The 18,106-nt window shown below is 38.3% G+C and overlaps 1 protein-coding gene and 1 long non-coding RNA gene across 2 annotated transcripts in view; one reads left to right on the forward strand and one right to left on the reverse strand.

The window, feature by feature from the left end:
• TMPRSS11F (transmembrane serine protease 11F) overlaps positions 1-18,106 on the forward strand; it is a 142,273-nt gene that overhangs the window by 106,350 nt on the left and 17,817 nt on the right. The window contains exons 5-8 of the mRNA XM_055111482.2: positions 6,072-6,139; positions 7,595-7,758; positions 10,064-10,102; positions 11,251-11,452. Coding sequence (XP_054967457.1) covers positions 6,072-6,139; positions 7,595-7,758; positions 10,064-10,102; positions 11,251-11,452 — 473 coding nt within the window. The remainder of the gene's footprint in view (positions 1-6,071; positions 6,140-7,594; positions 7,759-10,063; positions 10,103-11,250; positions 11,453-18,106) is intronic.
• The window catches only part of LOC117979984 (uncharacterized), a 377,942-nt gene that overhangs the window by 893 nt on the left and 358,943 nt on the right, over positions 1-18,106 (reverse strand). The gene's annotated exons all lie outside the window — the stretch shown is intronic.

The following is an 18,106-nucleotide window of genomic DNA, read 5'->3' on the forward strand; positions in this document are numbered from 1 at the left end:
CTGGCACATACTCCCTTGACAGTAACAGGAAATTTGCATAACCTGCCTGATTATTTTCATGGGTGAACCTCAAAAGGGATTCCCTACCTGGCATGCAGTAACTACTGATCTTCCTTGAGGACTTAATCTGCATTTAGTTCACAGCCAAAGGAAAGATGCAAGCTCAAACTTGCCAAAAACAGTACCTGGGTGGTATGAAGCTAATTAGTCAGAGCCATATGTATTGTTTCAAATATGTTATTTTGTTTTTTAATGCTGGAGTTCAAACCAAAGACTACAATTGGTATCTGATTTTAAGGTGAAGTTTTTTCCCCCATTTTACCATGAGCACACTATCTTGTTTCATATAGAATAATCTCTAGTAAAATGATGTATTCTTAGGTTTGAACTGTAAAAAGGGAAAGGATACAATTAGTTTTTGTAGTTTGGATCACATTAAAAGCATCATATTACTGAGTTTCCAACAGAAAAAAGTAAATATGAGTTAAACTTTCCAGAAACTAGTTATAACAATCATTAGGTATCTGAGGAGGAATAGTTCTCCTACCTCTGTTAAACTTAGAAGCAGTAAACAATCTCTGAAGAGATTATCTCTTAGGAGATTTATATTCAGGAAATAAAAGATGCCTTTGAGGGCTTCTTTAAGGGTTTCTTTCACCATGACCTTCCTACCTGCCTGTCTCCCACCAACTTTAACATCTGCTTCAAATATGTAATTAATTCAAGGTTGTCAAAGTCACTTAATGCGCTTAACACAAGATCTAAAGATGGCTTCCCTGGGTTCATATTACAGAGCCACCACTTCCTGTGCCACCTTAGACAAGATTATATATCCTGAGTCTCAGTTTCTTCATCTGTCAAATGGAGCTGATGAGAATGATACTTTTCCTCCTAAGGTAGTGTGAGTTTTAAACAAAAGAATCAGTCCAATGCCTGCCATGCAGTATGGAATTAATACTTGTAAGCTTTTAGTAAAGGTCACACCAGTATTGTACTATACCAGAATATGCCATTTTTTAAATAGAGGTTGATGCATTGGGGGACCATGGTTTGTTAATATCACATTTTAGTTTGAATTGAATCTTGATATTTTCTTATACTCTAATATAATAAGACTCCTAATCCTTCCCCAAAGTGTCATATGTACACAGTTCAGAATTTCAAAGGACATTTATCAGATGTGCTAGAGATATAAAAATCACCTTTTCTCCCTGTTCCCTGAGTGATGGAAATAAAATGGGCTCAGAGAAGCTTAGTGAAATTGTAAGTGTCATGACTCAGAACTGATCCAAACCTGAGGAATGACCCAAACATGTGAGGTCACTACTGGGGCCTCCTGGGTCCCATCTTTCTGCAGATAACCACAGATTTCTACTTTCACTTGGCAACACAATTTGCAGATAAAACAATGTGTTACCATCTTCTTCCCTTTACCATATTGTTGATTCTTAATTCATTAATTCAGTTATTCATTCACTCATTTATTTGTCAAACATGGCTTGTGTGTTTACTGTGGGCCAGACAATGTGTGGAGCATTGGATATATAAACATAAATCACACTCCCTGCCTTACCACAGTTCGTAGTGTAGAGTGAGAGAGACACTATTGTAAACCAGTGTGATAATTGCTATTAATGTAATAAAATCATATTCAAGATGACAAGGTGGCCCAAATAAAGGAGTGTTCAACTTTGAGGAGGGCAAGTTAGAGCTAACTTAATTGTCATTAGAGTTTCTCAAGTAAGGTAAGGTTGTAATTGAAGAAATTTGCCAGGGGGGAAAAAAGTTGTAGGAAGAGGAAAATGAATGTATGCCGTCACAGAGGTGTGAACCAGCCTACTGTGATTAGGAAAGGCAATTAAATCAGTAGATAAGAGGTTTTGGCCCCTCTCCAGCTGGACCAGGATCAGGGGAGGGGTTACAAAAGAGTTAAGCAGGTGGGAGTAAGGGTGGGATGGGGGTGGCCAAAGGCCAGGGGACCATCCACCGCTTCCTGGGAGGGCTGTGCCTGTAGTGGGTTTGTTAGTGGGCAGGGCAGGGCAGGGCAGGTCAGCCCAGCCTCCTGTCTCCGCTTCCGTCTTCCATCTCCCAACATGCTCATCCTGGCTGCCACGGAACCCTCTCCACTCAATGGCATGGAGCCCTGGCTACCATCTGGGATGGCGTGGAGTCTGCCGGCACACCGCCCACTACCTAAGGTGCTAGGCTGCAGGAGCTGGCAGCCCTTGCTCAAAGCCTGGTGTTCCTTGCACAGTTGATGATCTTTCTTATTTGCATCATCCATCCCATATTCTGTGGACATCTGGGCAGTCAAGTTGAGTAGTGTTACACTTGTGAATGGTACTGGTATTTCAGTTACAACTGGATTAGCCTCCCCTTGTGACAAGCTAATGTCCCAATCCTTTGTAGGCAAGAACCTAAAATGTGTGGGGACCATACTTCAAAGAGGAATCCTTATCTTGATGCTGTGCTGTTTTCCTTGCTGGGCCATCTTTCTCAATACTGACAGTATCTTCCTGCTCTTAAGCGGATCCTGACATCACCAGGATGGCCCAAATTTATCTGATGATTTTCATTCTTGCTCTTCCAGCAGCACTCCTGTTCTGGCTGCAGAGGAGATATTTACAAAAGTCAGGGCCTCAACTTGCCTTAAGTTATCACTGGAGTCACAGAGAATGCAGTCTATGTGGGCCTTAATGCACTCTTGCTTGTAGACTGTGGAACTTAGAGGGTTAGAATCTGCCTGGGCCAACACCACTTCCCAGTTCTTCCTTTCTGCACTTCTTTTCCTCTACATGTGGTGGAAAAACAAATTCATATCAATACTTGGGGAGGTTGGACTAGGGACTTTTCCCAGGAGTGGGGCTCCTACATCCAGCTGGCTATCCCAGTATGCTCATGGTATATATTGAGTGACAGACTGTTTTAATTGGAACCCTTCTTGCAGGACTGATTAATGTGACAGAGCTTGAAGCTCAGGACATCATCATCTGTGAACTGGCCTTTGTAGTCTACATGGTTGCCCCCTGGCTTTGGTGTGGCAGCCTGTGTACGAGTGGGTAATGCTGTGGGAACAAGGAATCATGAGCAGGCTTGGTGTTCCCACTTTACTGTTCTCCTGTGTGCCAGTGTGTGTACACTTGCAGCAAGTGTTTTACTGTTGTTTTGAAGGGTGTGGTTGCCTATGTATTTACCATTGACAACGATATTATTTCCCTTTGTGAGCCAAGTGATACCTATTTTTGCTCCTCTTCATCTATTTGATGCACTTGCAGGTACCTTTGGTGGAGTCGTGAGAGGCACAGGAAAATGGAAGATTGGTGCTATCTTGACTGCCATTGGTTATGGGAAAACCTTTTTTGTTTTCCCATGGGAGTATCTCTGATGTTTGCTGCTAAACTTGGGATAATAGGACTCTGGTCTGGATTGAGCATGTCTTTCAAAACCTTTTCTCTTTAGTGTACATCTTGAGAATAAACTAGAGTAGAGTTGCAGAGCAGGCACAGGTTTGAGCTAGTCTAAAAGGGTACAAAGAGACTATAGCTACCCCAACAGAGCTACCTATCCCAGAAAGAGAAGTAACCGATGGAGTGATTTTGCCTGATATTGTCAGACCAGAGTGCCAGATCATACAACTGATGGAAGAAAACACCCAATATGCAGTGCCCTCTGTTGGGGATGTTTTGACATTGAGACAGTTGATTTTCTATTGTGGAATAGCTTTAGCTGTTGCTATTGCTATCCTTTTAGCAGGAATTTTAATAACAGTTTTCAATGACTATAGTTAAAGTAGAAAAATTATCACCAGCCTTCAACTAGAAATGGTAATTATATGCCTTATATTAAGCATGGAAGGCGACCTTGTTATTTGGACAGTGGTTTTACTCTCAACTCTGGGTGGAAAGGTGATGTCTCCATGGTTATTCTGAGAAACTGTGTTATTTTAATGGAAATCAAGAAAGGAGGTATAACTTTAAGCAAACTTTTGTCTGTTAACTGTAACATAATTTCTAAGTATGTAAATTTGATTTTTCCTGCTGTAAGTGTTCTTTATTCTTTTTTTTTTTTTTCTTTTTTTGGAGACAGAGTCTCACTCTGTTGCCCAGGCTGGAGTGCAGTGGCCTAATCTTGGCTCACTGCAAGCTCCGCCTCCCAGGTTCAGGCCATTCTTCTGCTTCAGCCTCCCGAGTAGCTGGGACTACAAGCGCCTACCACCATGGCCAGCTAATTTTTGTATTTTTAGTAGAGACGGGGTGTCACCTTGTTAGCCAGGATGGTCTTGATCTCCTGACCTCATGATCCACCCGCCTCGGCCTCCCAGAGTGCTGGGATTACAGGCGTGAGCCACCTCACCCGGCCTATTCTTTCTTATGTTGAATATCTTTCTTCTTCCAGGAAAATGGTTCATTGTCCTATAAACAGTTATTGGTGACCTAGTTTTCTTTCATTTCTCTTAATGTGCTTAATCTTGTCACTGAGTATATATTAAGTACCTGTTCAAGTCCTGTCTAGGATATTGCCATACAAGCTTTTACAAAACAAACACCTTAAAATGAAAGAGAGAGAGAGAGAGACAGACAGAGAGAGAGAGAGAGAGAGAGAAGACTTGGGGATGGGGCAAAGTAGGGGCCAATGAAGGGGTAAGATTGTGTTGAAGGAAATATTGAACTTGAGATAGGGTCTAATATACTCAGGTTTGCATTTTAAAGATATCATCCTGGTTGCAGCATTCGGAGGGAACAACTGAGGGGACAGAAGGTAGGGTAGAACCACATCAACATGCCATGAGGAGGCTGCTGCAAAGGCCCAAATACAAGTTTCTAAGGAGCTGATATGAGACCATAGCAATGAGATTGAATCAAGGAAAGTGGATTTAACATTTAGGAGGTAAAGTCTACTGGGCATTATTACTACATTAGAAGAGTCAGGGAGAGGAAGGAATCTTGTGGGGAGGGAGACTTTCCCTACTCTGACAGGATGTAGAAAGTGGGGGCAAAATTTACCATGGAAATAGATCTTATGTAAAATTACATCGACCTGTTATTCTGACTGATAACTCTCAGCCCAGTGCTTTTTAAAAATTTTTTTTTATCTATTTATTATTTATTTTGAGACCAGATTATGACTCTGGCTGATTTTCGTATTTTTGGTAGAAATGGAGTTTGCCATGTTGCCCAGGCTCGTCTGGAACTCCTGGGCTAAAGCAATCTATCCACCTTGGCCTCCCAAAGTGCTTGGATTACAGGCGTGAGCCACTGCACACTGCTAGCCCAGTGCTTTTTTGACAAAAAGGCAGTGCCTCAATAGCCAGCTGGAATCAGAACCCTTTAGGAAATCAGTTTCCTGAATACTGAAAAATTTCCAATGGCTTAGACTGGAAAAGCTAAGTAATGAAATGCTGATGGTATAAGAGTGTGGTGAAACTTATTCCCAAGCATAGTACCAGTTGTGAAATCCTGTCTCTCATAGAGATGACTAACAAGTGAGGGTGTCAGAGTCACATGGCAGAAGTCATTTCAAGTCATGTCAAATGGTCTAGTGATGACATAATCATTTAAGAAATCAACAAATTCTATCAATACTGGATGAGATGCCATATTTGGGATGAGTGCAGCAAACAAGGTAAGCTTTCTTAGAAATAGGGATGCTGTCTTAAAAAATAGCATGTACTTTTAATTTACTTGACAGTATTTAAAACTATCATCAATAGCTTAGTAGATACCAGACAAGGTGTAAAATGTGTGATATAATTTCACTTAATTCTCAAATCAACTGTATAAGGCAGATATTGTTGTTATCCCATTTTACAGAGGCTTAGCAAAGTTGAACAATTTTGTTGTGGTTATTTGGTTCCACAAAGATTAGACCCCAGGTTTAGTCTTACAACTGTCAGTATACCCATTAACATGACTGGGAATAAGCTGAAAATCTTTTTTATTTTTATTTTTTGCCCAAGTCTCTAGATAAAACAAGGAATAACACTTTTCTTAAGACTAATACTTCTTTTAAAAAATTATTTTTTTATTTTACTTTTAAGTTCTGAAGACTAATACTTATTTTTTAAAAATCAGATGTCTAGGATATTTGGACATTCTTCTGTAGGTGGTCGATTTATCAAATCTCATGTTATCAAATTAAGGTATGTAAATTTGGTTTATAATTTCAAGTTAATACTGTTAAGATGAGGTATTTGATGAACCTAATTGCTTAGCTGCCCTGAGCAAGTCTTTACAGCAACACAGAGATTTCATAAATCTTGAGCAGCCCAAGGTTTCCTACTTATTTCCCAATCACAGTAGAAAGTCGTAAGGTGCTTTGTGACAAGAAAATCTCAGCTATTGGATAGAAAAAGAGGAAATAAACACAAGAAACAGGGGAATGACACAGTTAACATTCCTTCTTCCCCCCGTCTCTTAAGCTAGGGGCTAAGTAGGACTTAACGTCTTTTTCATTTTCCTCATTTTAAGCCTACTCCACCATAAGACAATGACTTTCTCCACAGTAAAGTTTTTCTTTCATGACAGTGCATGTTTATTGTTAGTTTAAAATGGCTTTTCATGTCTTTCCTTTTTCTCTTGCACTTCTTTCTTTCATACCTTCTTGACTTTTTCCTTTCTCCTTTCCACTTTTCTCTCCTCCCTCTCTCCTTCTTTCCCTTTCTCCTTTTCTTCCTTTCTTCTTTTCTTTTATCTCTCAAATTAAATTCATTCTCAAAAGATTTCTTGAGGCTTTTTAACCCTGCACATCACAATATAAATTTATATATTTGAACTGTTTATCAAACCATTCTCTTTTATAACTGCTTTCTTTAATCATTTATCTATTAAGAGACCACCAGACCCCAAAATGTCAGTGCTTTAATATAGTAAAGGTTTATTTCCTTTTTATGGTACAGTCCAAAGAGTCAGAAGTTGGGGCAAGGGTGTGGGTGCCAATCAAGATTATGAAATGAAATTGCCCACTGGATCTTCTGCATCTGGTTGGCAGACAAGGGAAGAGTGAGAGCAAGGAAAATGCTATGAGAGGTTTTATTAGAAGCCAGACCTGGAAGTGGGGGACATTATCTCTTTCCATATCTCATTGGCCAGATTCATTAGAAAGTTTCAGTAAACCTCAGGAAAACCCAGGAAATGGAATCTACCTCTGTGCTCAGGAGCAAAGGAAACTAGGTTTGGTAAACAAAAGGATCCTCCCTGTCACACCACTTCTAAAGAATAATGACATTAGTTACAGCTTTTGCTCAAAATGCCTTAAAAAGCAAGCCTTTTAAGTATGTATAAAGCATGATTTCACGAACATCTCCTCCCGCAAATCCCTCTAAACTATAAGCTAAGTAAGGACAGTGAACAACTGTTTTCAGGTAGGTATTTTATCCAGTATTTCTAGAATGTTGTCTTTATTTCTTCTACAGTGCTTCCAACACTTCCTGGTTATTATACACTCATTTTTAATCTCTGTATCTAGAGATAATTTAAAAATCTGGTATGCACATGTATCATGCGTTATGTTTTTTAAGTTTAATGTGAGTCCTAATAAGTTAAAGTCATTAATGATTAGATAAATGGCATTTTTTATCTGCTTTTTTGTTCTTCAGTCCAGATGAACAAGGTGTGGACATTCTTACAGTGCTCATATTTCGATACCCATCTACTGATAGTTCTGAACAAATCAAGAAAAAAATTGAAAAGGCTTTATATCAAAGTTTGAAGACCAAACAATTGTCTTTGACCATAAACAAACCATCATTTAGACTCACACGTAAGTCTTTTATTTTTATTTACCACTTTTGTGGTTCCCTCCTCTTACAACCCTCTTTAATTTTTGTAAGCTATATATATTTTTTTTTTGTAAGATATATATATATATAAAATCTTAGCATGGAATAAAACTAAAATAAAATTCCACTATGAGGCAAAATTTAGTATTACAACTTTTTCTTTTTTCATATTTTACTAGGGCTTTTAATAAGATTTCTAAACTTTTTTCCATATCATATGTTATTGGGTCCTTACAAAAGTTCCAAAGGGTAAGTATTACTTTCGCCATTTTACAGGTAAAGAAGCTGAGACTCAAGGAAGATGTGAGACATGGGATTAGCAAACCTTGGGGCTAGAATTAGACACAGGTATTGTGACTCACAGAGGTCTTTACAGATCATTTCTGGGGGTTATTTTTTACAGTATCAAAGAAAGACATCTTCCTGAAGGTTTACCCCTGTAGGAAGAGCCAGTGACATGAACTGTAAAGAGGTTCTCTAGCTTGTTTCCAACTTAAAACTATTTTTCATCACTTCCTTATTTATTGCTCATGAATTGAAATAGGAAAGTTCTTGTTTTGTTTTCCTTCCAAAGCGGAAGAAAAGGAAGTTCAAAAAGTTTAGGAAACTAAAATTCAAACTACCTTACAGCTAGTTGGAACCCGAGCTGATTTCTATGCCAATATGTAATTGAAGGTAGTAAAATAATGTGTTTCAAATAAAATTTTAAATGTCAAGGGAAGGAACTGTGTCTTTTTATTTTCTTTCTCCTCCCTCAAACACTAGCATACATGTCACATGTGATAGATGTTCCAGCTCCATTCATTGCTTCTTGTTATGTATTTCCAAGTTTAGTTACTTCTAATTTAATACCAAAAAAGATGGGAGAAGGGCTTGTATTTTGGACCCAAAAGACTTCTCCCTTCCCAATAGTCATGTATTTATTTAGGAAACAAGTTATCTAAAGTTAATTCTTTTGTTGTTAGAAATCAGGAAAGTTCTTTAAATCTATTTTGAGATAGAATCCCCAAAAATATTGTTACATTCTCAAGAAGTAATTAGAAATAAGGGAGAGTATGGTATCCACCTTGATTGTTAATCAATTATATTCCAAAGTAAAACAAAGCATTTTCCAGCATTCTATAAATGGAAATCTCAATTCCTGATGATATAACTGTGCCTAAGCCACAATCATATATCCTAAAGTAAAATATCCATTACAAAAGTGACATTATATTATGTTTACTGAGTTGTTACAGCTGTAGAGTTTCTTATTGTACAATTTATTTAAAAAAATTTGGCATTGTTGGTTACATACAATGATTTTTTATGATACAAGTTGTTTTAATACCAAAATAACTAAATTCTCTGACCATGCTCAATAATGAAGATTTAACTGTGTATGTTTTCTTCTGCCACATACATGTATTTTGTTAAATAAAGAGACATATCCATGAAACCTCTAGTAGGAATTGGGGCTCGCATCCCTTTTTGGGGAGAAGTCAATGTTTCTGATAAAATCACTGTAATTCTCCATGTTCTCACTGACAAACAGAAAACCAATCACTAACCCAACAAACATCTAATGTAGCTGAGTTATAATGAACATGAATGAATAAATTTGAAGGGAAAAAAGATGTCACAGAAGGGAAACATAAAATGAAGTGAAAGTTTGTGTATGGCTGGAGTCTCTGGACTGGTTGTATGTGAAAGAACTTCATGCCTCTAGTGCCTGTGCCTGAGCCACAACCATCCAAGCCATTCACAAGAGAGAATCCTCAGGGAGACAAGGTTATCAACCTGCATTGACTAAATTCCTAGTCTGTTAGATCAGGGCCTTGAAATTGGGCCCTCAGGGGTCTGTGATGCATTTAACTCCATAGAGCTACCATTTCAGACTGGCCATTAGGAATATGCCTAAACCATATAGGTTGGTAAACACCAATTGTGATGGGAATTGGAGGTTGCTGCCTCAGATTATACTGGAGTCCCCAAAGAAAGCAGTCAGGGACATTTATCTTTATTTATTATTTCCTAATTTCCTAATTTCTGTTTCTTTTTCCTGAGCAAAATCAGGAAATAAAATGCTCTCTGATTTAATTTTAAAGTAAATTACACAATTTGGACCAAAAATAAAATCAGAGTAAAGGGTTATTTATATATTACTTGATTATGAAAAATCTCATGTTCTCTTGAAATATGTATGCTTTAGATAATTTGCATTTCTATTAATGACCAGTTGAACAATGCAACATGAAAATGGGAATATATTCTTCTGCCAACTAATTCATGTTTTGCTTATTCCAGCTATTGACAGCAAAAAGATGAGGAATCTTCTCAACAGTCGTAAGTTCCAAAACCCACAATTAACTGTTTATTTCACAGTTAAAGATCATGAAAAAAGTTACAGAAAAGTTAGCAGTAAAGTTTACCAAGCTTTTTAAGACTCATTTTATATTTTTGTAAACCGAACACTTAGTCTTTTTATTATTTTTAGCATTTAAGTATTTAAATTTATAAATTTATACCAAATACAATTCTAAGTTTATATGACCTGCGAAATGTGGTTAAAAACACCTTACATAATATTCTGGATATTATATTATATTCATTATAAATAACTTTTAATATTATCTAACAATTCAAGAGAGTGTTTTAAATTGGTAACATTTAGGTTTTAATTTTTGTTTAATTTGCTTGCATTTTTATTGAAATATCTGTTATGTACATTCTCTTCCTCTTCCTGCCCTGCACCCCACATTCCAGCATTGGTACATAGTTAAGGTCTATTGTGGACAAACATGCCCATTAAAAATACTGTAACACTTTAAGTTCTCTTTTAAGATTGACTTGAAATCTAGTCAATTGAGGGTTTGAAATCAGGGAAGAAGAGTTTTTTTTTAAACTAGCCTTTCAAGTTTTAAAAGACCAAAAAGGTCAATAGTGTTTAAATCTGTTAAAATACAGGGCTTTGCAAACACAATAAATTGATTCTCTTTAGTCATTAGTTAAGGGAAAATCATGACCTACAGTTAGTATTGGGCTCTCTCTCAGTAATAAGGATACTGCTACTAGTTTTGGTGTGGATCCTCCTAATTTTGTATCCCACTCTGTCACTTACCAGCTGGGTGACCGCCAGCAATGTTCCCTCTTCAAGGCTTAATTTTCTCATCTAAAAGGTATGTTTCTATAAATACATCTAAAACATACAGCAGAGGATCTATACATTTTTTGTGCTCAATGAATTATCTATATATGCTTTATAAGGAGAGATAGAAGTTAATTCCTGGACTGAATGCCTTGAAATGTTAGCAAACATTTCTTCTGAACCTCAGTAGGATCAGCAAGACCTGTATCAAATAAGCTCAAAGGCTGAGTGCTATGAATGGTTCACATGGTAGCAGGGACAAAGGATTGTCTATAACCAAAGCAAATCAGAATATACTTTTTTCCTCCTTTTTATGAATATGAATGATCATGTATTTCTGTGGCAGGCTGTGGAATAAGGATGACATCTTCAAACATGCCATTACCAGCATCCTCTTCTACTCAAAGAATTGTCCAAGGAAGGGAAACAGCTATGGAAGGGGAATGGCCATGGCAGGCCAGCCTCCAGCTCATAGGGTCAGGCCATCAGTGTGGAGCCAGCCTCATCAGTAACACATGGCTGCTCACAGCAGCTCACTGCTTTTGGAAGTAAGTTAACCAAGGCTGCTGTGAGCCTTCTTTTCACAGTCCTCATCTGCCACTGATATAGCACATCAGAAGAGTCCAGTCTTGCCAGTTTAACCTTTGCTCCATTCGGGGTAGACCCAGCTGTCCCCTAAATGGATTATGCTTCCCATATGCCCTATCAGTGATGGTTGGTTTTTGTCATTTGTAGTTCTTATAGATTTTCCTCTATCATCATGACCCTAGTGCTGTCTTTCCTATTATATATTATATAAAATAATATGTAGATTATTTTAGTGTGAAGACTATTACACATGTAACAAGTTTAATCTCTTTTACGTACTCAAGAAGAAAGTCAGCTACTTTTGTTTTATTTTTTTCCAATTAATCCCTCTAACTTCCCACTGTCAGCATTGCCATCACTTTACAAATAAGAAAAGAATCGTAGGTATCCCTCTTGAAGTTCTCTCTTCTCATTGCATTCTCTAGGAACCTTGCAGGCCTGTATGGTCCAGAAAAGTGTGTGGAAGGTGGGAGAGACCTGCTACCTTGTCTTACTCCCCTCACAGTATTCAAGACTGGTTATGTACAGCCCAGCAAAATCTCTCTGTTTGGGCTTTCATGGTTGTATCTCTTAAAACTCAGCCGTGTCACTTCATGTACACAGACATACATAGGCACCCTGCTGCCTCATGAGGTCAGGAACACACCATCTTTCTTCTCTGAGGTTTTACCGTCATGGTACAGAAGCTTTTCCTTTTAAACTCTCAAAAGACAAAACTCTAAATAAAGACCCTTTGCCTGGCCAGTGGCACTACTTCTGCACCCTGCACCTTATTAAAGGAGCCTATCCCTGGTGATTCTCAGAGGTGCTTTATCATTCTTCTAAGGGTAACATCCCAGATGGTTCCAAGATACTAAGGTGATTATCTGTTGCTTTTTCGCAGAAGAGAAGAGAAAAGGGACTCACTTATATATGTGTATTTACAACTCCCGAAATAACTGGCATTATGCCTTATGGGCAAATCTGAGTCCCACTCACTTGTGAAGGTTTTCTAATTTTTTCATATTCACACAGTCCTCCAATCTTTGCACTTCTGTTTTTGTGAGAGTGTCTTCCATTTTAGTTTATAACTGATCTCTCTTTATGTAAATTAAAAATAAACAAATCCAGAATTCCAACTTAATATTTAGTGAAGAATACAGGCTGTGGCGATTGAAATACTTGTTTCAGCAGGTCCAGTGCAGGCTCTGGGTACTCACAGACCTGCATGGGAATTGGCCATTGAGCTTGATGAAGTAGAGATTACTGGTGACCTTGATAAAAGAAGTTTTTCTAATGTGATAGGGATGGGAATGATTCAATAGAAAATGGAAGGAGGATTAGATGCAGTAAGTTTTAAAACTGCTTTTAAGAAGTTTTTAAACGAAAGGGATCAGACCAAATTTGACAGTTGAGGGAAGTTGTAAAGTTAAAGGAAAGATTTTTAAAAATATGGGAGACACATTATAGCATATTTTATGCTGATAATAATAATCCGAAAGAGTTGGGTAAAGTGATGATCCTAGAGAAAAAAAAGTGCAATTTAGAAGTGATATATTAATAATTTCATGTAATCACACAATGCGGTATACTGTTGTGAAGGAAAACTACGTGGTACTTTGAAGACAATATTGCATTATTCACATCTTTAGTTTTTTTTTTTTTTTTTTTTTTGAGATGAAGTCTCACTCTTTTGCCCAGGCCAGAGTACAGTGGCACTATCTCAGCTCACTGCAAGCTCTGCCTCCCGGGTTCAAGCCATTATCCTGCCTCAGCCTCCCGAGTAGCTGGGACTACAGGCGCCCGCCACCGCGCCCAGCTAATTTTTTTATTTTTAGTACTGACGGGGTTTCACCGTGTTAACCAGGATGGTCTCGATCTCCTGACCTCATGATCCGCCCGCCTCGGCCTCCCATAGTGCTGGGATTACAGGCATGAACCACCGCGCCCAGCCTAAGTTTTTTTTGTTTTGTTTTTTTTGTTTGTTTGTTTTTTGTTTTTTTATTATACTTTAAGTTTTAGGGTACATGTGCACATTGTGCAGGTTAGTTACATATGTATACATGTGCCATGCTGGTGCGCTGCACCTACTAACTCGTCATCTAGCATTAGGTATATCTCCCAATGCTATCCCTCCCCCCTCCCCCCACCCCACCACAGTCCCCAGAGTGTGATATTCTCCTTCCTGTGTCCATGTGATCTCATTGTTCAATTCCCACCTATGAGTGAGAATATGCGGTGTTTGGTTTTTCGTTCTTGCGATAGTTTACTGAGAATGATGCTTTCCAATTTCATCCATGTCCCTACAAAGGACATGAACTCATCATTTTTTATGGCTGCATAGTATTCCATAGTGTATATGTGCCACATTTTCTTAATCCAGTCTATCATTGTTGGACATTTGGGTTGGTTCCAAGTCTTTGCTATTGTGAATAATGCCGCAATAAACATACGTGTGCATGTGTCTTTATAGCAGCATGATTTATAGTCCTTTGGGTATATACCCAGTAATGGGATGGCTGGGTCAAATCGTATTTCTAGTTCTAGATCCCTGAGGAATTGCCACACTGACTTCCACAATGGTTGAACTAGTTTACAGTCCCACCAACAGTGTAAAAGTCTTCCTATTTCTCCACATCCTCTCCAGCACCTGTTGTTTCCTGACTTTCTAATGATTGCCATTCTAACTGGTGTGAGATGGTATCTCATAGTGGTTTTGATTTGCATTTCTCTGATGGCCAGTGATGATGAGCATTTTTTCATGTGTTTTTTGGCTGCATAAATGTCTTCTTTTGAGAAATGTCTGTTCATGTCCTTCGCCCACTTTTTGATGGGGTTGTTTGTTTTTTTCTTGTAAATTTGTTTGAGTTCATTGTAGATTCTGGATATTAGCCCTTTGTCAGATGAGTAGGTTGCGAAAATTTTCTCCCATTTTGTAGGTTGCCTGTTCACTCTGATGGTAGTTTCTTTTGCTGTGCAGAAGCTCTTTAGTTTAATTAGATCCCATTTGTCAATTTTGTCTTTTGTTGCCATTGCTTTTGGTGTTTTGGACATGAAGTCCTTGCCCATGCCTATGTCCTGAATGGTAATGCCTAGGTTTTCTTCCAGGGTTTTTATCATTTTAGGTCTAACGTTTAAATCTTTAATCCATCTTGAATTGATTTTTGTATAAGATGTAAGGAAGGGATCCAGTTTCAGCTTCCTACATATGGCTAGCCAGTTTTCCCAGCACCATTTATTAAATAGGGAATCCTTTCCCCATTGCTTGTTTTTCTCAGGTTTGTCAAAGATCAGATAGTTGTAGGTATGCGGCGTTATTTCTGAGGGCTCTGTTCTGTTCCATTGATCTATATCTCTGTTTTGGTACCAGTACCATGCTGTTTTGGTTACTGTAGCCTTGTAGTATAGTTTGAAGTCAGGTAGTGTGATGCCTCCAGCTTTGTTCTTTTGGCTTAGGATTGACTTGGCAATGCGGGCTCTTTTTTGGTTCCATATGAACTTTAAAGTAGTTTTTTCCAATTCTGTGAAGAAAGTCATTGGTAGCTTGATGGGGATGGCATTGAATCTGTAAATTACCTTGGGCAGTATGGCCATATTCACGATATTGATTCTTCCTACCCATGAGCATGGAATGTTCTTCCATTTGTTTGTATCCTCTTTTATTTCATTGAGCAGTGGTTTGTAGTTCTCCTTGAAGAGGACTTCACATCCCTTGTAAGTTGGATTCTAGGTATTTTATTCTCTTTGAAGCAATTGTGAATGGGAGTTCACTCATGATTTGGCTCTCTGTTTGTCTGTTATTGGTGTATAAGAATGCTTGTGATTTTTGCACATTGATTTTGTATCCTGAGACTTTGCTGAAGTTGCTTATCAGCTTAAGGAGATTTTGGGCTGAGATGATGAGTTTTTCTAGATATACAATCATATCATCTGCAAACAGGGACAATTTGACTTTCTCTTTTCCTAATTGAATACCCTTTATTTCCTTCTCTCACCTGATTGCCCTGGCCAGAACTTCCAACACTATGTTGAATAGGAGTGGTGAGTGAGGGCATCCCTGTCTTGTGCCAGTTTTCAAAGGGAATGCTTCCAGTTTTTGTCCATTCAGTATGATATTGGCTGTGGGTTTGTCATAGATAGCTCTTATTATTTTGAAATACGTCCCATCAATACCTAATTTATTGAGAGTTTTTAGCATGAAGGGTTGTTGAATTTTGTCAAAGGCTTTTTCTGCATCTATTGAGATAATCATGTGGTTTTTGTCTTTGGCTCTGTTTATATGCTGGATTACATTTATTGATTTGTGTATATTGAACCAGCCTTGCATCCCAGGGATGAAGCCCACTTGATCATGGTGGACAAGCTTTTTGATGTGCTGCTGGATTCAGTTTGCCAGTATTTTATTGAGGATTTTTGCATCAATGTTCATCAAGGATATTGGTCTAACATTCTCTTTTTTGGTTGTGTCTCTGCCCGGCTTTGGTATCAGAATGATGCTGGCCTCATAAAATGAGTTAGGGAGGATTCCCTCTTTTTCTATTGATTGGAATAGTTTCAGAAGGAATGGTACCAGTTCCTCCTTGCACCTCTGGTAGAATTCGGCTGTGAATCCATCTGGTCCTGGACTCTTTTTGGTTGGTAAACTATTGATTATTGCCACAATTTCAGATCCTGTTATTGGTCTATTCAGAGATTCAACTTCTTCCTGGTTTAGTCTTGGGAGAGTGTATGTGTCGAGGAATTTATCCATTTCTTCTAGATTTTCTAGTTTATTTGCGTAGAGGTGTTTGTAGTATTCTCTGATGGTAGTTTGTATTTCTGTGGGATCGGTGGTGATATCCCCTTTATCATTTTTTTATTGTGTCTGTTTGATTCTTCTCTTTTTTTCTTTATTAGTCTTGCTAGCAGTCTATCAATTTTGTTGATCCTTTCAAAAAACCAGCTCCTGGATTCATTGATTTTTTGAAGGGTTTTTTGTGTCTCTATTTCCTTCAGTTCTGCTCTGATTTTAGTTATTTCTTGCCTTCTGCTAGCTTTTGAATGTGTTTGCTCTTGCTTTTCTAGTTCTTTTAATTGTGATGTTAGGGTGTCAATTTTGGATCTTTCCTGCTTTCTCTTGTGGGCATTTAGTGCTATAAATTTCCCTCTACACACTGCTTTGAATGTGTCCCAGAGATTCTGGTATGTTGTGTCTTTGTTCTCATTGGTTTCAAAGAACATCTTTATTTCTGCCTTCATTTCATTATGTACCCAGTAGTCATTCAGGAGCAGGTTGTTCAGTTTCCATGTAGTTGAGCGGCTTTGAGTGGGATTCTTAATCCTGAGTTCTAGTTTGATTGCACTGTGGTCTGAGAGATAGTTTGTTATAATTTCTGTTCTTTTACATTTCCTGAGGAGTGCTTTACTTCCAAGTATGTGGTCAATTTTGGAATAGGTGTGGTGTGGTGCTGAAAAAAATGTATATTCTGTTGATTTGGGGTGGAGAGTTCTGTAGATGTCAATTAGGTCCGCTTGGTGCAGAGCTGAGTTCAATTCCTGGGTATCCTTGTTGACTTTCTGTCTCGTTGATCTGTCTAATGTTGACAGTGGGGTGTTAAAGTCTCCCATTATTATTGTGTGGGAGTCTAAGTCTCTTCATAGGTCACTCAGGACTTGCTATATGAATCTGGGTGCTCCTGTATTGGGTGCATATATATTTAGGATAGTTAGCTCTTCTTGTTGAATTGATCCCTTTACCATTATGTAATGGCCTTCTTTGTCTCTTTTGATCTTTGTTGGTTTAAAGTCTGTTTTATCAGAGACTAGGATTGCAACCCCTGCCTTTTTTTGTTTTCCATTTGCTTGGTAGATCTTCCTCCATCCTTTTATTTTGAGCCTATGTGTGTCTCTGCATATGAGATGGGTTTCCTGAATACAGCACACTGATGGATCTTGACTCTTTATCCAATTTGCCAGTCTGTGTCTTTTAATTGGAGAATTTAGTCCATTTACATTTAAAGTTAATATTGTTATGTGTGAATTTGATCCTGTCATTATGATGTTAGCTGGTGATTTTGCTCGTTAGTTGATGCAGTTTCTTCCTAGTCTCGATGGTCTTTACATTTTGGCATGATTTTGCAGCGGCTGGTACCGGTTGTTCCTTTCCATGTTTAGCGCTTCCTTCAGGAGCTCTTTTAGGGCAGGCCTGGTGGTGACAAAATCTCTCAGCATTTGCTTGTCTGTAAAGTATTTTATTTCTCCTTCACTTATGAAGCTTAGTTTGGCTGGATATGAAATTCTGGGTTGAAAGTTCTTTTCTTTAAGAATGTTGAATATTGGCCCCCACTCTCTTCTGGCTTGTAGGGTTTCTGCCGAGAGATCCGCTGTTAGTCTGATGGGCTTTCCTTTGAGGGTAACCCGACCTTTCTCTCTGGATGCCCTTAACATTTTTTCCTTCATTTCAACTTTGGTGAATCTGACAATTATGTGTCTTGGAGTTGCTCTTCTCGAGGAGTATCTTTGTGGCATTCTCTGTATTTCCTGAATCTGAACATTGGCCTGCCTTGCTAGATTGGGGAAGTTCTCCTGGATAATATCCTGCAGAGTGTTTTCCAACTTGGTTCTATTCTCCCCATCACTTTCAGGTACACCAATCA

This window comes from Pan paniscus, chromosome 3, assembly GCF_029289425.2.
Source record: "Pan paniscus chromosome 3, NHGRI_mPanPan1-v2.0_pri, whole genome shotgun sequence".
Lineage (NCBI taxonomy): Eukaryota > Metazoa > Chordata > Mammalia > Primates > Hominidae > Pan > Pan paniscus.